The sequence below is a fragment of the Heterodontus francisci genome, chromosome 18 (assembly GCF_036365525.1).
Source record: "Heterodontus francisci isolate sHetFra1 chromosome 18, sHetFra1.hap1, whole genome shotgun sequence".
Classification (NCBI taxonomy): domain Eukaryota; kingdom Metazoa; phylum Chordata; class Chondrichthyes; order Heterodontiformes; family Heterodontidae; genus Heterodontus; species Heterodontus francisci.
The window spans coordinates 49,559,252-49,582,152 of record NC_090388.1 but is presented as its reverse complement, the minus strand read 5'-3'; the positions used below and the strand labels follow the sequence as shown (position 1 = coordinate 49,582,152).

The following is a 22,901-nucleotide window of genomic DNA, read 5'->3' as shown; positions in this document are numbered from 1 at the left end:
TTTTGCAGCTTTCAAAAGGGAATTGGATAAGCATCTGAAGGGAGAAAAATTTTTCTCGCAGAGGGTTGTGAGTAGGATTAGCTGAGTTGCTCTTGCAGAGAGCTGGTACAGACGCAATGGGCCACATGGCCGCTTTCTGTGCTGTAACCATTCTATGATTCCTATGATCTGTTTATACTTATACAAGTCCTAGTTTCTTTTTAAACTATGATCTGAGAATTCTGATACAGTGCAACTTGCATGGTACCACAGTTATTGAGACACCAATACCCCTGGTGAGATGGTTATGTCTGCCCACAGTACAGTGAGAAGTGCAGTTACTATAGGAAAAGATAATGGGCTGAATTTGATCAGCGCTGCCGCACAGCCCCCACGATTTTATGTGCAGGGGGTCATTTAAATGGAGGGGGTGGAGTGGCCGCCCCCGACGATGTAGAGGAGGTGGCCACGCGTCCCCGGCAACGGTGTCCGACGCAGGCGCCGGTGCCATTTTTAAAGGGCTTCAGGCCCTATTTAAAGGTGCCGGTGTGATCAGATTAAGTCATAAACCTTTAATTTAACATTGAATCCCCTCTCCCACCGCGCCCCCCCCCCCCCAACTGAGTCCTCAACACACACATTGACTTATCCCGCAAAAATACACTTTGTGAAATTCCGAACACCCCCACCGAACTTCAGTTTCTTTGACCCTCAACCCTTTCCCACCATCCCCACAACCAATAGGAATAGTTTTCCCCACTCCTGCCCTGATAATTTTATTCCTCCCCCCCCTCCCCCCCCCCCCCCCCCAAACAGTGTCTCGCCTCGGAACTCCACACGCACGAGTTGCGGCCGTTTGGCCGTAAAATCGGCGTGGGACGACCACCATCGGCAGGTAAGTTAATATGCATTTTAATTCTCCTTATTTTAATATTTTATTGAAGGCCCTGCCGCCAAGCGGCAGGGGGCTGTACCAAGGCTTCACCGCTGCCGCTAACATCCAGCGGAGCCTCCTCGGCATCGTGTGTCGTGACGGGCCACTCCCGCTAGCATTTTACGGGCCTCCCCGCTACGACCCACGGCGTCAAGGGGCTGGTAAAATCCAGCCCAATGTGTACTCTTTTTTTCTTTTAGAGATACAGCACTGAAACAGGCCCTTCGGCCCACCGAGTCTGTGCCGACCATCAACCACCCATTTATACTAATCCTACACTAATTCCATATTCCTACCACATCCCCACCTGTCCCTATATTTCCCTACCACCTACCTGTACTAGGGGCAATTGCTAATGGCCAATTTACCTATCAACCTGCAAGTCTTTGCCATGTGGGAGGAAACCGGAGCACCCGGAGGAAACCCACGCAGACACAGGGAGAACTTGCAAACTCCACACAGGCCATACCCAGAATTGAACCCGGGTCGCTGGAGCTGTAAGGCTGCGGTGCTAACCACTGCGCCACTGTGCCGCCCTTTACAGCAATCTTTTTATTATTCTACAAATGTGCTTGATTTTGTTGCAGCAGGGAGTGAAAGTATGCCTGCTTATCGCTTATACTGGTGGCAATTTTTATTTGGAAAATTTGGTTATTTCTTTTTGCAACCAAACAGCTGTTATTTTTTTGACTTTGTCCGGATTTTTCTCTTTGGATCCACATCAGAGCCCATTCCCTGGTCCCAATGGCCAAGAGTCTGACCTTGCCAAGCATTAACTTGGCTTAGTGGTAGTGCCCTTGCCTCTGAATCAGAAGATGGTAAGTTCAAACCCACCTTGGATTTCATGTAATTTAGGCCAATATGTCTGCAGTAATGAGGGATTGCTGCCTTGTTGGAGGGTGCTATCTTCTGGATGATTTTGCTTGCTTAGGAGGATGTAAAAGAAACAGTAGCTTTTTTGGGGGAAAAGAAACAAGCGACTTCCTCTGGTATCCTGACCAACATTCCTTTATCCAGCATGACCAAAACAGATTAGTTGGCCATTAGTTGTTTAGCTGTGTGAGGACCTTCCGATGTGTAAATTGACTTCCGTGTTCCCCTATGTAAATAAAATGACTACACTTCTAAAGCAATACATTAGTTGCAAAGTACTTTTGGATGGCCTGAGAATATGATAAGCTCCTATAAAAATGTTCTGAATCCTTTTTCCTTCCTATGTGTAAAGCTTGGTAATATAACTCTGCTCAGAAATGGAACGACAATCATTTCTGTTGTAAATGGATCCTTATGATTTCCAGTCTTCGGATAGCAGGAAAATAAAACACTCATATTAAAAACTTATGGTTGAATGCTGTAAACTACATGTCAGCTTTATTAAAAGTTGTGGAAATTGACTGGAATATAGAATGTCATGGGATATAAAAAATAAATTTAGAGATAACACTTTTCTATCACTCTTCGAATCTGGACCAGCATAACATAAAACCTATGCATGATGTTTTACGTAAACAACACAGAGCCTTTAGGCATGTGTCTCTATCCAGGTTGAAACCTGAAGAGTGGATTGCATCTGCACGTCATTGCCTGGACTCACAGCTGTCACAGTCACTTTCTCTTGGAGGCAATGGGGGACCAGGAGCCAGTTTAGGTCAGCAAGGACTGGAGTAGATGGATATATTGGACTTGGTGTGAAATGAGATATGAGCAGTGAGATTTTAAATGAGCAGGGAGGATAGGAGACCAGTCAAGAGAGCATTGGAATAGTCAAGAGTGGATGCGACAAATGCATGGATGAGGGTTTCAGCAGCAAGTGAGCTGAGGCAGGGTGGAGGTTGAAGGAGGTGGTCTTTGTGATGGAGAAGGTATGGGGTTAGAAGTTCAGCTCAGGGTGAAATTTGTCAATGTGACCTGAAACGTTAACTCTGTTTCTCTCTCCACAGATGCTGCCAGACCTGCTGAGTATTTCCAGCATTTTCTGTTTTTATTTTAGATTTCCAGTATTTTCTGTTTTTATTTCAGATTTCCAGTATCTGCAGTATTTTGCTTTTGTAGAGTTGGGTGTTGCTGGCATACATAGTCATAGAGTCATACAGCACAGAAACAGACCCTTCGGCCCATCGTGTCTGTGCCTGCCATCAAGCAGCTCGCTATTCTAGCCCCATTTTCCAGCACTTGGTCCGTAGCCTTGTATGCTATGACGTTTCAAGTGCTCATCTAAATACTTCTTAAATGTTGTGAGGGTTCCTGCCTGTACATGTGGAAGCTGACCCCGTGTCCTCGGATGATGTTGTCAAGGCTTATTGGAGGTTTTGTGAAACTTTTAAGGAATGTCTTCAACTGGAGAAGCAGCCATAGGGACCCAAAGATGGGAGCAGTCGATTGGAAGAATGCAGAAAAAAGCACAAAACGTCACTGAGTATGACCTTCAGACAACTTATAGGTGGAAAGCAGCAAAGGAGAGAAAGACTGCTAGGTGTTCTTGAGAAGAAACCTCAAAAGGTGTCTAATGTAGAGTGAGGCAGCGGGCCCCGTCATCTGTGTCCCTTGCCCCGTCAACCCCAGAACTGCAGACTAATGTGGGAAAAATCTCAAGGATCTCCAAGGACTGGCCAATATCTTTTTTTTTCTGGGAAGCTGTGGGTACCACTATACTGTGCACCCCTTAATATTTACTGGTCAAATCTTCCTTCACACTGCAATGTGGTCCAGGAGTTCACTAACACTTCATCCTGCAATATGCATTGCTCTCTTCTCTTGTCAGAATGATTTGCTTGCAGCAGTTTCAAATTCCGTCCTCTACTTCAACAGGATTCTCCCAGAAAAAAGCCAATATCAGCTATCTGACACCACTTAGGAGGCATCCATAATGTGCGAGCCTTCATCTCCTGTACTCACTATTGTTACATGTGAAAATATTTGACTGGAGGAAGAATACTGCACATTAGAGAGCTAATGATGGTAATGTGATGTGCACTACATTGAAGGAATTGGACTTGACGACAATGCAATGGAAATGAAGCAATGGCAGTGGTGAAAAGGAGAGACAGTTAAATGGACTTTGTTCATTGGTTGCATTCCGATTCCCTTTTGCAGCCAGCACTGAGGAATCATCTTAAGTAGCAATCTTCCTAATGTTCCACTGCTGCTTCTCTGCCTCCAAAGTGTTGGGGCTACCTCCCTAGGATTCTGCATGTTCAGGCCTTTTCGGATGGTAAACTTATACAGGGCACATCAACTACCAATGTACTTGGCTAACAGAGCTTATTGCAGAGCCCTTCCTGATCATTTCAATGAAAGCTCCCCCCCCACTGCTTAAAACTCCGAGGGCTGGATTTTAAGAGCCCGCCGCTGATCTCAGCAGCGAGCTCAAAAAATGGTGGCCTGCACGTGCGGGCCGCACCTCAAAGAGCCTCCACGATCTCCCGCTCATTTAAATAGGCGGGGCGTCCCGCCCCCCTCAATCACATGGAGGGAGCGGGCTGTCCGTTGCTGGCAATGGTGTCAGCTGCCTGTGCGCAGGTGCTGGCACCATTTTTAAAGGACAGTCAGCCCCACCGGCATATTTAAATTTTTAAAGATATACCGCCCCAAAATGTATCAAATAAATTTCTTACGCCCCTTTCCCAGCCCCAATAACAATTATATTATTTGCCCATCCCCCCCAAAACACTTACCTTTTAAATCTGACCATCTCCCACCCCCCCCCCCCACCCCTCCGTCAGCACAAACTTTAATGTTCACCACTTTCCACCATCCTCTTCACCCATTACGTTTATTTGACCCCCGTCCCCATACCCCACCCCCCCAAAACACTGAAACTCTTAAATCCTTCTCCCTCCCCACCAGCGTCACGCTGGCTTTCCCCGGATGGGAAATTGAAGGCGCGGGAGGTGCCGGCCACCGCGCTGAAGATCGCGGCAGGCCCAGAAGATTGTAGGTAAGTTTATTTAAGTTTATTCAAGTCATTCATTTAAATATTTAGATTCTGTTCCTGTTGCCCAGTGGCAGGGCTGTGTCCACCACAGAGCCTCGCCACCGCCAGGAGGATCGGGCTGGGCCCTCCTGGTGATGGGCTCTGTGGCGGGCCACTGCTGGACCCATGTTCCGCCCCCTCACCATGGAGCCCGACGTCGTGGGCTTGGTAAAATCCAATCCCTAGCGTTAACTCAAATGACAAGTCTAGTCGAAGTATGTGCCATGTTGCATTGCTTCTCAGCTTTTGTTGCAGTTCGCAGAGTGATCATCAATATCCATGGAAGAAAGGGATATGCCTCATCACCAATGTTCCCTCGTAGGCCGAGCACAGGTTGGCCCCTTTGAGTTATTAAGCATGTGCGGCTGTGCAAAAAAACATAAAGGTCCCGCATACTTAAGTGAATAGGTTATGAACAACAAAAAGAAAATAGAGGGGACGTTGCTAGTTACCCAAAAACCAGCACTCCACTCCATTTTAACGGATCAGGGAAGCTGAAATTCCAAAGGAAGAAGGCATTATGAGCATGTCCAGCAAATTTGACATTCACGTGGAGAATTCCTTGTTGCTGGTTACACACTCTGTGACTCCTCAATGACTGGACCTTTTCAATACAGAAAATTCATAGGTGTTACTGTCAGAGCTTAATTGCAATGAGTATACCTGACATTTCATTATACGCTCTGGGAAAACCCAGCACCATGATAAAAGCATATGGTTTCGTCATGCTGTCATTTTTTTGTTGTGCCAAATGCATGTCTGTATAACACTCTGGTTAATTGGATATAGGCCTCATGATCCCATGTGGCTGCTTGAAAGGAGCTGGTGGCAGAGAAATTGTGTGATGGTAACTGTTACAGTTGCAAGTTGAGATGTTCGGGCAGATGATTGTGGCTGTCAGTCTTCGTGCAAAAGCTGGTACATTTTGTGAAGCATAATCTTCTCTTGCAGTGTTCCTCACTGAGATCTCTAAGATCTATGTGGTCTGTAAATTTCCTGGAAAGGGAGGGATGATACCTTGTGGAATGTATACTTCTTGAATGCAGCTTCAGTCTCCTTTCCTCTGTTCTGTATTGTTGCTCCTCCATTATATATCAAAAGGGAATGCAACTGGGAATTTATTATGCAGACTCAACATCTCATGCCCTTCTTGAGACAGGGAACAAAACCGTTCCATAAGCATCAGCCACCTCCCTGTGCCTTATCCATGTGACTGTTCACACAATGAGCTCAGCAGATATTCCACTATATAGAACATCAAAACCCAGTCTGATCCTGCCCTCGTCTGGCACCTCTTAAAGTGAATTTTTCGTCAAGGCTCACTGGCAATACTAAGAAGCCTAGTTCAATATCTTTCTTTAACCAAGGACACTGAGAAAAATTGTAGGAGCTCTACCACCCTAACTTGGCATCAGACCAGCGAGCATTCTTGGCTTTTATGAACATTCTACAGCTCATCATCACACTGGACAGTAATTTACCCACTTAGCCAACAGGAAATATTAAGCATCATTCTTTTATATTCAGGTCTGGGCAGTAAGTACTGGGAAGCTATTTGACTGTAGCATCACAATCAGCTTGCTCATATTCTTTAATGCCCAGAAGCATTCCGGTGGTTCTTTCATAGTAGTCAGAGCTGGGAACTCTGGTTATTCCCATCCCAAACCAGGAAGACCAGTAGAATTCCACTGCTAGCCAATGGAGTTTAGCTAACTACGGTCAGTACTTTTGTAGCTTGCATGGTACCACTTCGGATGATGAATTTACTCGCTGAAGCAATGGAACAGTGCTAAAGGAATTCTGATGGATGTCAACTTCACTGATATTAATCTAAGATGCTGGTAAAGTTATCTCTAGCCTTAGACCTACTGAATACGTTGGAGCCACTGTTTGCATATTGCTAAATATTTAACTTTTGAAAGAAGGTGATGCCATATGATTATGGATGTTGGCCAATATAACATCACTCATCAATTTAATGAAATGAGTACACTTTCAATCTGTTTTTCAACTGGAGCAATGTCTCCCTGATATGTAGCTGATGCTGGAGCAGAAAATAAAGTTTGTTTTTGATAGTATGTAAGATTATACACTCTCTAATGCATGTACCATTCCATGTCTTACCTACCAGTGCAAGCTAGAACTATTGAATAACTCCATCTTAGTCATGTTTGTCATGTTATACTGGTTGTTCACAAATGGGCACTGTGGTTTCTTCTGTATTACTGCCCACACTGAATTTGAAGGCATCCAGATTGGCCATTGCACTTATACCAGAAAGACTATAACAAGTTAATTGGAGAATGTTGCAGAGGAAAAAAATGCTAGTTTGACTTAATGCTCCAAAACTAAGTGTAATCTGGGTTACATTAGTTTAGGCAAAATGCAGAACTCCAGATGGAAACTAACTTTTTATTCAATTGATAAAGGGTATTGTACTATTCAGGCTTATGTGGTTCTTCCAGTTATTGGGCAACATCTATAACTATGTACGGCATTTACCCACTAAGCTAACTTCAGCAGTGAAAAGATGCCCAAAACACCACTTTTGATCCCTTAAGCTTGTTCCATTTGAGCTATATTGTGCTTCATTTGCTAATTTCAGCAAAAGATTAGATGTGGATGTTAGATGGCATTCCTCAATTTATGGTCACTTTTTTGCTAGAATTAGTGACTAAAGGAAATTATAGTCTATAGTCGGAATTTGAGTAACCTTTTGGAATAATCAGCGAGAAGAACTATGCTTTGGACTTATTAGTAGGTGATGTTGGTTCCTTTGTCATTTTGCTGAAGTTATACTCTTCCCCACTCTTACTTCTAGGAGGTGGGATTATCTTATATAGACCATGTATATATCTGAATAAACTCCTTTAGAGAGAACTCCCACATCTTCCAGCACATGAGGAGTGCTATAGAACTACTAGTTAATGTGCTTTCCTTCCTCCTCCCTCCCACCAACAGCTGTTCTGCTCTGTGTCCAAAAGAGCTGAACTGCTCAATAGAATTCAATTTTGTTGCTATTGCAACATTCCTGCTAAAGTAATAATTTGCTCTGTGTCTTTCTAATCTAATGAAACCTAATGCAGCATCTGAGTGAAAATCTCGCCAGTCCTTGTTTTCCAGGAAAAATAACTGTTTCAGAGTGTTATGGAAGATTTAGTATTTTGACACTGGTACTTGTTTCACCATTTGTTTTTGCTCCAGAGATTTCTATTTAGTTCTGTTTTGGATACAGCTGTTAACAGAACCTAACTGTAGAAATAATTGCTAAAGGTGGATTTGCCTCATGCAGCACCTCTTTTAAATAGAATCTAGGATTGCAGTACAATTAGTAGGTCCTTCCTATTGAAAATATGGAGTAGAGATTCTTAATATCCTCAGATGATGAATAGTGGCAAGTGCAGGGGTTTCAAATAACTAACTGCACTTAACTTGAATCATATGTAAGAATGCCACCTGTGTTGACTGTAGTTATTTGCTGTACACATTTTATTAGCTCAGTGATCTTTGCAGAAAAATAAAATGAAATGCAGTGAAGCTTTGAAAACCAGATTGCTACCGCCTGAGAATATTTGGCAGCTGTGTTGGAGATTACATACTTGGTTGGATTTCAGTATAGTTCTGTTTATGTATTTCAGCTAAAAGGGGAGGCAAATCTGTTCATCATTGCAGAAAATTGTTGATATTAAATATTTTTTTTTCAGTTGTGTGCCTTTGTGGTTTATTTACAGCAGGGGTTCTCAGTTACATTTTAGAGGGCCTTACACAGATTGTAAAAAGCCGCCATGTGTCAGCAAAGGGTCTGAGAGAATTCGGCAGGGGTCCATCACAGTTGTTTATTACAACAGTCCATTGGTGTAGGGTTTCTTACAATGGGTGTAAGTGCAATGATGTAATATTGTGTGTGTGGAATATTGCAAAAATAAAGAAGCAATTCATAATGGGTTCTGGCAGCTGAGGCTATGTAATAAAATGTGTAAGTAAATGGAAACTGTGAGGTCAACCCAGGTTTCCTGGAAAACTTGGGCATAGAAAAAATACTGACTGACTTGTGAGCATTGAAATAGTGTGGTGTGTATTATTTTGGATCTTAATTGAAGACCAGAAATAATTCACATTTTGTTGCTAAGCACTCATTCTTAAAAAAAAAGTCTTAACGCTCAAAGCATTTTATTTCATCCTCCGTGTAAGTTTTCCAAAATGATATTCTCTCGCTATTTGCTTTGCATGCTTTAGGCTACAAAGCTACTTTTACTTGTGTCTTTTTAGGCCAGATTCCAGTAGATTGAAATCAGTGAGCAAGCTTGCAACATTGCCACTAATAACGACTCAATTGTTTCAGTAGCAATAGTATAGATCAGAATAGATAGGATAAATGGGTCTACATTTCTGCTGCTAGGATAAGGAAGCTAAATTTGGTGAAAGCATGTAGCTAGTTTATGGATGGTAGTCACCAGTACAAAAAGTGGCTAAGAATTACTGAGATCAGGCAATTTTTTTTACTCAGTTGTGTTGGTGCTTGTAGTTTTTCAGTGTGACGTGTCCAGTACACATCAGAGGCAGGTGCTCACAGGAAAAGAGAAAGAGCTTAGAGAAGTCACCTCTGGCCGCTCCCTTTCCTGGCCCCTTTGCTAACTGATAATAGCAGCTGTTTCCTTTATGCAGACACTGGACTATTTTATGCAAGAGGCGTGGCTCCCAGCACCAGGCCAAAACATTGGGGGGGGGGGGGAGCCCCACCTCTTTTTCTGACCCCCCCCCCCCCCCCCCCCCCCCCAAACACCCCAGAGCGATCCTCCTGTCTATTGGGGTCAAAGTTAAAGGAAACAGGATCCCCATCCCTTTAAACATTCAATAGGGACTGGTATCAGCTGCCGCAAGAGCTGCCGGCTAATCAGGGAGCTGGCAGCTCAGCAGTGTTGGCACCGCTTCCAGGAGCGGTGGCCACTGTCAGTACTGCAGAGTCCTCAGACCCAGGCCCAGTGCTGGAACTCTGGACACCAGGTACGTGAGGCAGGGTCACTGGGACCAATCCGGAAGGCCCTGGCGAGGGAGCGGGGTGGGGTGTGGCTGTTTGGTCCAGGGGGAGGGGGGTCCTGGGGGGTACACTTGTTCCTGGTGGGGGTCCTCTGTGGGCCACAAATTCGGGAAGGCCGTCGTCAGCCTATCCTGCCCCTGGGAGAATCGGAACCTGGATTCTCGGTGGCGGGTGATTCTGCCTCCATTCTCCGTTTCCCCCCCACCCCGGTATAAAACCCGCCATTGGGATGAGCACAAAATACGGCCCATTGTAAAAACCATTACCATTTCTTCCCCTCCCTCCCCCCAATAATATACTGTCCCATTTACAACATCCCCTTCTCTCAAAGGTTGTTGCTTTCCAACTCCATGACACTCTCACACAAAGCTCCTGTTTGGACCTGTCCAATTTCCAACCCAATAGTGTCACAGTGGCCCTCGTTGAAGCCATGAACCATATCCTCTGTGACTGTGATCTTGGTGCATTAGAAAGAAAGAATGAACCAACTTGTATTTATACAGTATTTTTAATGTTCAACTAGGGAAGCAAACAATTTTCTTTCTCTTATTAAAAACAGACAAGATTGTATTTAAATATCAGGCTATGTTGCCTGCCTGGTGCAAAGGTTAAGAACATCTCCTCAGGGTGGAGAGGAACTTGGAATGAGAGGGGAAGGTTCTGCTTGTCACGGTCCCAGAGGCACCAACGACATACGTAGGACTAAGAAAGAGGTTCTGCTAAGGGAGTATGAGCAGCTAGGGGTTAAATTAAAAAGCAGATCCACAAAAGTAATAATCTCTGGATTACTACCTAAGCCACGAGCAAATTGGCATAGGGTGAATAAGATCAGAGAGTCGAATGCAAGGCTCAAAGTTTGTTGCGGGAGAAATGGGTTTCGATTCATGGGGCACTGGTACCAGTACTGGGGAAAGAGAGACAGCCTTCACCTCAACTGCGCTGGGACCAGTGTCCTGGTGAATCGTATAACTAGGGCTATAGAGAGGGCTTTAAACTAAAGAGTTGGGGGAGGGTTCAGGTGAAGGGAATTTAGAAAGTTAATGAGAAAGGACAAGGCGATAGTGCAGGGTAGCGATGCATGTAATGATAACCAGAGTGTGACAGGAAGGGACAGAGCGTAGAAATACAAGAGTGCACCAGCAACTAAGGTTAGAATAGGGAAAATGGTAAAAAGAATTAAAGGCTCTTTTTCTGACTGCACACAGCTTCATAAGATGAATGAATTGATAGCACAAATAGAAATAAATGAGTATGATGTAATAGCCATTAGAGATGTGGTTGCAGAGTGACCAAGGCTGGGAACTGAATATTCAAGGGATTTGACATTTCAGTAGGATAGGAAGAAAGGAAAAGGAGGTGAGGTAATTCTGTTAATAAAGGACGAGATCAGTACAGTAGTGAGAAATGATCTTGGCTTGGAAGATCAAGATATAGAATCAGTTTGGGTGGAGATAAGAAACAGCAAGGGAAATAAATCACTGGTGAGAGCAGGTTATAGGCCACCTAACAGTAGCCACATTGTAGGACAGCGTATAAATCAAGAAATAATGGGGGCTTATAGGAAGGGTACTTTAATAATCTTGGGCGATTTTTAATTTTCATATTGATTGGACAAATGAAATTGGCAAAGATAGCCTTGAGGACGAGTTCATCGAGCATATTCGGGACAGTTTCTTCGAACAATATGTTCTGGAACCAACCAGGGGTCAGGCTAGTTTAGACCTGTTAATGTGTAATGAGACCGGATTTATTAATCTCATAGTAAAGGATTCTCTAGGCAAGAGTGATCATAACATGATAGAATTTCACATTAATTTTGAGGGTGAGAAACGTGGGTCTGAAACTAGTGTCTTAAAATTAAATAAAGGCAATGACGAAGGTATGAAGGCAGAGTTGGCTACAGTGGACTGGGAAAATAGATTAAAAGGTAACACGGTAGATAAGCAGTGGCAGAAATTTGAGATATTTCATAACTCTGAACAAAGATATATACCATTGAGAGTGAAAGACTCTGAGAAGGATGCATCATCCGTGGCTAAGTAAGGAAGCCAATGATGGTAGCAAATTGAAAGAAAAGGCATACAATGCTATGAAGAATAGTGGTAGGCCAGAAAATTGGGAAAATGTTAGAAACCAGCAATGGATGACTTAAAAAAAAATAAAGGGGAAGAAATTAAAATATGGGTAAATTAGCAAGAAATATAAAAAGACAGTAAGAGCTTCTACAAGTATAAAAATGGGAGAGTAGCTAAAGTAAAGGTTGGTCCCTTAGAGGATGAGACTAGGGAATTAATAATGGGAAACGCAAGGTAATGGCAGAGACTTTGAACAAGTATTTTTTGTATCTGTCTTCATGCAAGAAGACGCAAAAAAATCCCAAGAATAGTAGACAATCAAGGGGTGAAAGGGAGGGAGGAACTTAAAACAATCACTATCACTAGAGAAAAAGTACTTGGAAAACTAATGGGTCTAAAGGCTCACAAGTCCCATGAACCTGATGGCCTGCATTGTAGGGTCCTATAGAAGTGGCTGCAGAGATAGTGGATGCGTTGTTTGTAATCTTCCAAAATTCCCTAGATTCTGGAAAGGTCCCAGTGGTTTGGAAAAGTGCAAATATAACACCTCTATTCAAAAGAAACAGGGAGACAGAAAGCAGGAAACTATAGGCCAGTTAGCTTAACATCTGTCATTGGGAAAATGTTGGAATCTATTATTAAGGAATTAGTAGCATGACATTTAGAAAATCATAATACAATCAAGCAGAGTCAACATGGTTTTGTGAACAGAAAATTGTGTTTGATATTCATTTGAGTTCTTTGAGGACTTAACAAGCAGGGAGGATAAAGGGAAACCAGTTGATGTACTCTATTTGGATTTCCAAAAGGTATTCAATAAGGTGCCACATAAAAGGTTACTGCACAAGATACGAGTTCATGGTGTTGGGGATAATAAATTAGCATGAACAGAGGATTGGCTAAATAACAGGAAACAAATTTGGGATACATGGGTCATTTTCAGGTTGGCAAATTGTAACTAGTGGGATGCCACAGGGATCAGTGCTGGGGGCTCAACTACTTAGAATCTATATTAATGACTTGGATGAAGGGACTGAGTGTATTGCAGCCAAATTTGCTGACAATACAAAGATAGCTAGCAAAGCACGTTGTGAGGAGGGCACAAAGTGTCTGCAAAGGGATATAGATAGGTTAAGTGAGTGGGCAAAAATTTGACAGATGGAGTATAATGTGGGAAAATGTGAATGTGTCCATGTTAATGGGAAGAATAGAAAAGCAGAATATTATTTAAATGGAGAGAGACTGCAGAATGCTGCGGTACAGAGGGATCTGGGTGTCCTTGTACATGCACGCAGGTAGAGCAAGTGATTAGGAAGACAAATGACATGCCAGTCTTTATTGCAAGGCGGGTTGAGTATGAGAGTAGGGAAGCCTTGCTACAACTGTACAGGGCGTTGGTGAGACCACAGATAGAGTACTGCGCACAATTTTGGTCTCCTTATTTAAGGAGGAATATACTTGCATATGAGGCAGTTCAGAGAAGGTTCACTAGGTTGATAGTCTTATGAGGAAAGGTTGAGCAGGTTGGGCCTATACACATTGGAGTTTAGAAGAATGGGAGGTAATCATATTGAAACATATAGGATTCTGAGGGGGGCTTGGCAGTATATGCTGAGAGGATGTTTCCCCTCATGGAGGAAATCTAGAACTATGGGTCACAGTTTCAAAATAAGGGATCTCCCACTTAAGACAGGTGGAGGAATTACTTCTCTCAGAGGGTCGTTAATTTTTGGAATTGTCTAGTCCTGACAGCAGTGAAAGCTGGGTTATTGAATGTATTCTAGGCTGAGCTAGACAAATTTTGGATCTCCAAAGCAGTAAATGGGGGGGCAGGTAGGAAAGTGGAGTTAAGGCCACAATCGGATCAGCCATGATCTTTGTGAATGGCAGAGCAGCCTCAAGGGGCCAAATGGCCTACTGTTGCTCCTATTTCTTATGTTTTTATGGTCACCTTTCACAATCTCATGCTGTCCAAAAGCATTTTATAGGTGATAATTTAGTGTCAAGATTTAGATATTGTTAAATAGGTTAACACCGCAACCAATTTGCACATAGCAATGTCTCACTAAAGGTACTGAGATGAACAGCCACTTAATGGGTTAGCTGAGGGATGACTACTGACTAGGACACTGAGAGAACTTTGTACTTGTTCTTTTATGTCCCCATGAACAGGTACATAGGACCTCATCTCATCTGAAAAACAGTCCCTCTGACAATGCAGCACTCCTTCAGTATTGTAAGCAGAGGAAATAGAGTGCCATAACTGGAGATACATTTCTAGTTAGATAAAGTTAATAAGAATGTAAAAGTATGAACACTGTACTGTGCACTAATCAATGCACTTAATTTGTCTCTCTTGTACAGTTCATGGGTCAAGCAAATTTGCACATATTTGAGGACTGGTGTGGTGGCTCTGTTGACCAGCTCAGGAAAAATATTCACTTTCCTCTCTTTCCACATGTGAGTATCTACTGTAATTAAGCTGGTGTGAAGAAGTTGGGTCAATCATGATATTTGTAGTCAGCTAGAATTGTTGGAATCTTTTTAAGTTATTTGTTGCTTGCTGCAATTTCTTTTTTGACACTATGTTGATGCGAGTAAGTGTCTGGAAGAAGTCAGAAGTGGTAGGCCCAAGTTTTAGTGCCAACGCCACATCATTCTTCAGTCAGGCAAAGAACAGTACAGCACAGGAACAGGCCATTCGGCCCTGAGCCGATCTTGATGCCTGCCTAAACTAAAACTTTCTGCACTTCCGGGGTCCGTATCCCTCTATTCCCATCCTATTCATGTATTTGTCAAGATGCCTCTTAAACGTCGCTATCATACCTGCTTCCACCACCTTCCCCGGCAACAAGTTCCAGGCACTCACCACCCTCTGTGTAAAGAACTTGCCTGCACATCCCCTCTAAACTTTGCCCCTCTCACCTTAAACCTATGTCCCCTAGTAACTGACTCTTCCACCCTGGGAAAAAGCTTCTGACTATCCGCTCTGTCCATGCCGCTCATAACTTTGTAAACCTCTATCATGTCGCCCCTCCACCTCCGTCGTTCCAGTGAAAACAATCCGAGTTTATCCAACCTCTCCTCACAACTAATGCCCTCCAGACCAGGCAACATCCTGGTAGACCTCTTCTGTACCCTCTCCAAAGCCTCCATGTCCTTCTGGTAGTGTGGCGACCAGAATTGCACGCAATATTCTAAGTGTGGCCTAACTAAAGTTCTGTACAGCTGCAGCATAACTTGCCTATTTTTATACTCTATGCCGTATGCCTTCTTGACTACCTTATCCACCTGCGTTGCCACTTTCAGTGACCTTTGGACCTGTATGCCCAGATCTCTCTGCCTGTCAATACTCCTAAGGATTCTGTCATTTACTGTATACTTCCCACCTGCATTAGACCTTCCAAAATGCATTACCTCACATTTGTCCGAATTAAACTCCATCTGCCATTTCTCCGCCCAAGTCTCCAACCGATCCATATCCTGCTGTATCCTCTGACAATCCGCATCACTATCCGCAACTCCACCAACCTTTGTGTCGTCCGCAAACTTACTAATCAGACCAGCTACATTTTCCTCCAAATCATTTATATATGCTACAAACAGCAAACGTACCAGCACTGATCCCTGCGGAACACCACTAGTCACATCCCTCCATTCAGAAAAGCACCCTTCCACTGCTACACTCTGTCTTCTATGACCGAGCCAGTTCTGTATCCATCTTGCCAGCTCCCCTCTGATCCCATGTGACTTCACCTTTTGTATCAGTCTGCCATGAGGGATCTTGTCAAAGGCTTTACTGAAGTCCATATAGATAACATCCAAAGTAGAGCTCTGTGCATTTATGCTAATGATGGTTAAGTTTTAATGCCAGTGAAGAGATGACACGATATTTAAATGTTTCAAATGAATTGTGAAAGGTTGTAGTAAATAGTCAGGGGACTATTTTACTTTTGGCATTGCACTAGTTGGTCTTGCAACACTTGTTAAAATAAGAAATGTACTCAGATCAGTAATCCTACACCAAAGTACTCTGAAATCATTTTGCATCAGTGCAATATGTATTGTGTAAATGGCTTACTGTAGAAAATCATGCAATTGGAATTGTTTTTGGGGTGGGGCTGGAATTATTAATCTCACATGAAGAATTGACTCAAGAGTATCTTAAAAGCTGTAATGCAATCAAGGTTGTAACAATAGCCAGCAGGTTACAGACTGGGTATTCTGCAGCGAGTGTCTCACTGTCTGACTCCTCAAAGCCTTTCCACCACCTACAGGGCACAAGTCAGAAGTGTTTTGAAATACTGTCCACTTGCTTGGATGAGTACAGGTCCAACAACATTAAAGAAGCATGACCCATCCAGGACAAAGCACCCAATTGAACGCCACCCCATGTACCACCATAAACATTTACTGCTTCCACCACCAGGGCAATGTGGCTGCTGTGTGTCATATAGAAGATGCGTTGCAGCAATTTGCCAAAGCTTCTTCAATAGCACCTCCCAGAGCTGCAACCTATACCTCCTGGAAGATCAAGGGCAGCATGCGCCTGGGAACACCACTACATCCAAGTTCCCCTCCAAGGGCTGAATTTTACTGACCGCCTGACGTCTGGATTTGTGGCAGGGGGGCCCGGAATATACCTCCGGGAGAGGCCTGCCCAGTCAGCTGCCTCTGTCGCCTACCGCCCTTCCACTCATCCACCTGGCCAAACTTCCTCTAATGCTCCCTCCTGCCCTAGCCCAGAACTTGCAACTTTCTCTAGTTTTTCTCCTAACACCCCTTATGCCCTCTCTGAGCTTATCTTGTCCATGAGACCCACCTTCTCTTGCCTTGATCTCATTCCCACTAAACTGCTGACCACCCAACTTCCCCTTCTGGTCCCATGTTAACCAACGTTGTAAAAGGTTCTCTCTTCAGATGTTGTCCCTACCTCCTTTCAATCTGCCATCATCACTCTTCTCAAACAAAAACCCTTGACCCCACCATACTTGCAAACTACCGACCCATCTCCAACTTCACTTTCCTCTGAAGTCCTTGAACATGTTGTCACCTTCCAAATATGTTCCTATCTTTCCTGGAACTTCATCTTTGAATCCTTTCAATCAGATTTCTGCCGCTGCCACAGTACCGAAACAGCTCTTATCAAAGTCAGAAATGGCATCCTGTGTGATTGTGACAAAGGTAAACTTTCCCTCCTTTCCTTCTTGACCTGTCTGCAGCCTTTGATACAGTTAACCACACCATCCTCCTCCAACGCCTCTCCACTTGTCGTCCAGCTGGGTGGGACTTCTCTCATCTGGTTCCATGCTTTTCTATCTAATTGTAACTGGGCAGTCACTTGCAATGACTCCTCTTCCTGCTCATGCACTGTTACCTCTGGTGTCCCCCAAGGATCTATCCTTGGCCCCCTCCTATTTCTCATCTACATGCTACTCCTCTGTAACATCATCCAAAAGCACAGCATTACTTTTCACATGTACGCTGATGTCACCCAGCTTCACTTCACCACCTCTCTCGACTCTTCGGCTGTTGCTAAACTTTCAGACTGCTTATCTGACATCCAATACTGGATGAGCAGAAATTTCCCCCAATTAAATATTGGGAAGACTGAAGCCATTGTTTGCGGGCCCTGCTCCAAACTCCATTCTCTGGCTACTGACTCCATCCCTTTTGCTGGTAACAGTCTGAGATTAAGCCAGTCTGTTCGCAACCTTGGTGTCATATTTGACCCTGAGATGAGCTTCCGATCTCATATTTGTGCCATCACTAAGACCACCTATTTCCACCTCCATAGCATCACCTGACTTTGTCTCCGTCTCCGTTCATCTGCTGCTGAAACCCGCATTCATGCCTTCATTACCTCTAGACCTGATTATTCCAGTGCACTCCTGTCTAGTCTCCTACATTCTACCCTCCATAAACTTAAGGTCATCCAAAACTCTGCTGCCTGTGTCTGAACTCACAGCAAGTCCCGTTGACCAATCACCCCTGTGTTCACTGACCTACATTGGCTAACAGTCAAGCAGCACCTTGATTTTAAAGTTCCCTCCATGGCCTCACCTCTCCCTATCTCTGTAATCTCCTTCAGCCCCACAACCCTCCGAAATATCTTCATGTCTCTAATTCTGGCCTCTTGAGCATCTCTGATTTTAATCATTCCACCATTGGTGGCCATGCCTTCAATTTCCTCAGCCCTAAGCTCTAGAATTCCCTCCCAACACCTCTCCACCTTGCTTAGTTCCTTTAAGACACTCCTTAAATCCTACCTCTGACCAAGCTTTTGGTCATCTGTCCTTATATCTCCTTAGGTGGCTCGACGTCATATTTTGTTTAAGACGTTTTATTACATTAAAGCCGCTATATAAATATAAGTTGTTGTTGTTGTGATCTTTTTATTTGTGTTAGAAACTAAACTTCATCCCTTGCCAAAACACCCAAACTTTCTAAGTTAGTACAAAACACAAATTGAAAAAAAGCCCTATTCATTGTGAAAAATTGGGGCTTTTTATTTTGTAATGACTTATGTCATTGCGTGATTTTCTTTACATACAGATTCACTGATTTTTTTTGATATTGCTACTTTTATCAACCATATTGAAAAGCAAGAGGAAATGGAATTTTCAAGCATTAAATAAATTTATTGATTCTCCACATTTCACTTGTGTGTGATTATATGCAATCCAATTTGGGATAAATTACATAACCAAGCAGATTCTCTGCTTAATTGCTCCTGATTCCGCATAAATTAATGAGGCTATCTATAGTGGGGGAGGGGTATGGGAGTGAAATGAGGAACATTTTTATGCAAAGGTTCGTGGAAATCTGGAACCTGCTCCCTTAAAAATTCTGTGGCTGCTGGGTCAGGTGAAATGTTGAAGACTGAGGTTAATTAAAGACATCATGGGATATGGAACAAAGGTGGGTACATTGAATTGAGGTACTGATCTGCCATAATCTAATTGAATGGTGTAACAGGCTCGAGGGGCTGAGTGGCCTACCATTTCCTATGTAACCAAGAGTAATGAAGGGAAGTACCAGAGGGAAAAGAGGAAACATGAAAAATTAGCAGACTGCACATCAAATCCATTGACTAATTCAGAATGTGAAACTATCCAGGGCACTTCAGATTTACCTGTTATTTGGAAATCTAGCTTACAACAGTGACTCGCACAGACCACATTACCTGATTAATATTCCAGTTTTGTAAATGTCAAAACAGAAATCATTTTGTAAAGTCATGCATAGGGAGAAACTAAAATAATTTAAATATTCTATTCTAATGAATGGTCATTGACCCGAAACGTTAACTCTGTTTTCTCTCCACAGATGGTGCCAGACCTGCTGTGTATTTCTAGCATTTTCTGTTTTTATTATAAGTTAAATAATATTTGATTGCTGCTTTCACTGAGATTAATATAACTTTTTTAGACACGCACAGTGGTCAAGAAGTTGGCAGTGGCACCAAGATGGACCAACTATGGGCTCAGAATATTTGGCTATATCCATCCCTATGCAGATAGTAAGTCTGTTTCTCTTTTTCGCTTTGTTAGTTCTCACCCCCACATCATCATCATCTAATTTCCTGAAGTCAGCATAGTTTTGCACATTAACATTATACACAGGCTGTTTTGCCACTTGCAATGTGTAGTAAATGAAAGAATGCAGATGGATCAGCTTTGGCTTCCATTGATCTATGTTGTGCTTCTTAACTAACACATTAGTAATGCAGCAAAAACACACTGCTGTAAGATTATCTGATTGTAGTAATTTTGAGCTTCCATTCTGATTATCACAGTAGCACAAGGGTCTTGAATCTTAACCTGTAGGTATTGAAATCTGCTGACCTGTAGGACAAGTATTGCTTGGAAGCAAAGCACACATGGAAAGGTGGGGTTGGGAGGAAAGGCATATAGAGAGACTTCTACATAATCTGCCACGCTGTGCTTGAACTATATTTCCAGCAACTACCTGCTTCGTGAGATGGCTGTGGCGAAGTTGGCAGCCAAATGGTCTTGTCCCTCTTAGATTGATCAGGATACATTAAGGTGAATAGTGTGATCAGAGAGGAGAAAATTAACAAGATCAATTTAATGGAGAAAGGATCATATTTTTATGGATAAAAATGAGCCTAATAACTCAAGTGTTTTAGTTATAAGTGACTCAAGCACATGTTGGTACTTAAATAATGTTGTACAATTCTTTACCCCTTTGGGCCCTCAGTTGAAATCAGAGGTATTTAATAATGTATTCTAAATATATTTTTAAATTGTTTAACTTATTAAGTGGATTACTTTTTAGCAATCTTTTTAACATTGGGATGATACATATAGTTATTCCATTCACATTGCTAATCAATCTAGACTGGTTTCAAAAGGCAGTCTGAGACAAAATAACATGATGCTACCCGAAATCACTGTTTACAAATTCTTAAGCAGAAAAAAACGGAAGATTTCCTGCTGTCAAATAGATGTTTTTCTTGGTTATTATGAGTATATAATTTAAGTTACAGAATGGCAAACCATTGAAGTGAAATCTTCATTGGCATTAAAACACTTTCAGCTAATTATGGGTTAGTGGTATCCCCGAAATATTTTGTTCAGACCTCTTCATTGTAACTTACGTGACTACTTTGATTTAAAGAGTCATCTCTTTAGGGGCGGCACAGTGGTTAGCACTGCAGCCTCACAGCTTTAGGGACCCGGGTTCGATTCTGGGTATTGCCTGTGTGGAGTTTGCAAGTTCTCCCTGTGTCTGCGTGGGTTTTCTCCGGGTGCTCCGGTTTCCTCCCACAAGCCAAAAAGACTTGCAGGTTGATAGGTAAATTGGCCATTATAAATTGTCACTAGTATAGGTAGATGGTAGGGAAATATAGGGACAGGTGGGGATGTTTGGTAGGAATATGGGATTAGTGTAGGATTAGTATAAATGGGTGGTTGATGGTCGGCACTGACTCGGTGGGCCGAAGGGCCTGTTTCAGTGCTGTATCTCTAATCTAATCTAATCTAATCTAATCTCTTAAACAGGCAGCTTGTTGAGAGACATTGCTGGCAAAGAATCACTGGTGTATTTGTCTTTATAATGTCATGCTAGGCCCCCACCTGCTAAGAATGAGGCACATTAATTTTGTCATGAACATTGATTTTTAACTGTTACTGGAGTGAAGAAAGGACTTGTTAAACAGATCAGCTGTGGCTGGAAAAGACATTTGCATATTAACAGACAGTGTTTGGAAAGACAAAGCAGCCTTTCCCAGACATTCAACCCGCAGTGGACTTTTGAACACAAGGCGTTGAAGGTGGGGGAGCTTGCATTACAGGTTGACTGCTAAGATGGCCGAATACACAAACAGACATGGTCAAACCAGCTTGTCACATGACTAATCTGCTGGGCAACCTGAGTTTTTTGGATTTGTACAAACAGTTTGGGGAGAAAGTCTGGTCGCTCCTGGGCTGAGAAGATCTCCTGTCTGCTCCCATCTCTTTCCCACAAGCCTCAGAATACACTGAAGACACATGAACCCGAAGCGAGAAAAGTCTCCTACAGCGAACAAGGTTTAAGAAGAATACTGGGCCCCAACAAAAATCAAGATTTACCTACAATCAAAGGCTCTACAGTGAGCTCGAAGAACCGTAACAGCAACTCTTCAGATATTGCCTCAAACCTTTTCTACTTTATTTTTCTTCTCTTTTCTGTCTCTGTTTGCATGTGTGTATCGCATATGCATACTAACATAGGCGTGTTGTGTATCCATAGGCATCAACTGAATTAGAGTTGATGTTTAATAAAATTTCACTTTTCTTCTTTACACCTAAGAAAGCCTGTTTATGCTGGTTTCTTTGCCTTATAATTGGAAAGCGGTGAACAAGGAATCACCAAGAGGGGGCTAAAAACACTGTTTAAAATTAAATCCTGTTACAGTAAGACTAGGTGAAGGCTGAGAGGGATCCCTAGACACCTTTCTCACCTGGTCGTAACAATAAGAACAGCCACTGCACTTCAAAAGAAAAGTAATTCAGTGTATGAAGGGTAGTGTGATATTATAAAGTGCTTTTTATTCCATCACTTAACTAAATTGCCTACAGACTAAAGGAAACTGTCTATTGCTTCCATGGTAAGAAAAATGACAAACAATCCCACAATGGTTATAGTGAGCAGTGTCATATATTAGGAAACAGTCAGTTTACCTCTTGGAGAAAACTAATTCTTGACTGATGTGAAAACTCTCCTCTTCCTGAGGGCAGTATGGTCAGAAGTGAAGTGATTCTTGAGCAATCATGATCCATTCTGAATCTATAGTACAAAAATGCGCTTGTAGTTCACTAAATGTTGATGTTTCAACTCAGAGATCTCTTGTGGATGACTGTGAAGTTAATATGTTTTAGGGGACAAAGTATCATCTGATACTATTCCTCACATTGATGACACTATCCTTCTTGCTGGAGTGTTTGGTACTGACATTGTGATAATATATTAAAGTTTTCTTCTTGCCTGATGCAAGAGAAAAGAAAACCTGTGCTGTACAAGCAAGAGTTTTTTCATTGCTGTATGTGTTGAAATTTTAAAGGAAGATCTCAAACCAATGGATTACTTTTGATGCGCAGTAACTGTTTTTACATAGGTAAATGCAACAGCTAATTTGTGCTAGCAGGGTCTCCCAAACAGCAAATGAATAAATGACTACATAGTCTGTTCTTGGTTTGACGCCTCATCCAAAAGACTGCACCCTCAACAGTGCCGCACTCCCGTAGTACTACATTGAAGTGTTAGCCCAGTTTACATGCTCAAGACTATACTAGGGCCCAGGATCTTCTGGCTTAGAAGTGAGGATGCTCCCAGCTGATCGAAGGTGACACTCCAATAATAAACTAAGATAGTAATACATACTTCACAAAAATATCA

The 22,901-nt window shown here is 42.7% G+C and overlaps 1 protein-coding gene across 3 annotated transcripts in view; it reads left to right on the top strand.

Moving 5' to 3' along the window:
* b4galnt3b (beta-1,4-N-acetyl-galactosaminyl transferase 3b) overlaps positions 1 to 22,901 on the top strand; it is a 264,672-nt gene that overhangs the window by 119,214 nt on the left and 122,557 nt on the right. For all 3 annotated transcript variants that reach the window (XR_010976873.1, XM_068050686.1, XM_068050685.1), the window contains 2 exons: positions 14,364 to 14,459; positions 19,431 to 19,521. Coding sequence is in view for 2 of the 3 variants with exons in the window: in XM_068050686.1 (XP_067906787.1) it covers positions 14,364 to 14,459; positions 19,431 to 19,521 (187 nt within the window). In the remaining variant the exon portion in view is untranslated. The remainder of the gene's footprint in view (positions 1 to 14,363; positions 14,460 to 19,430; positions 19,522 to 22,901) is intronic.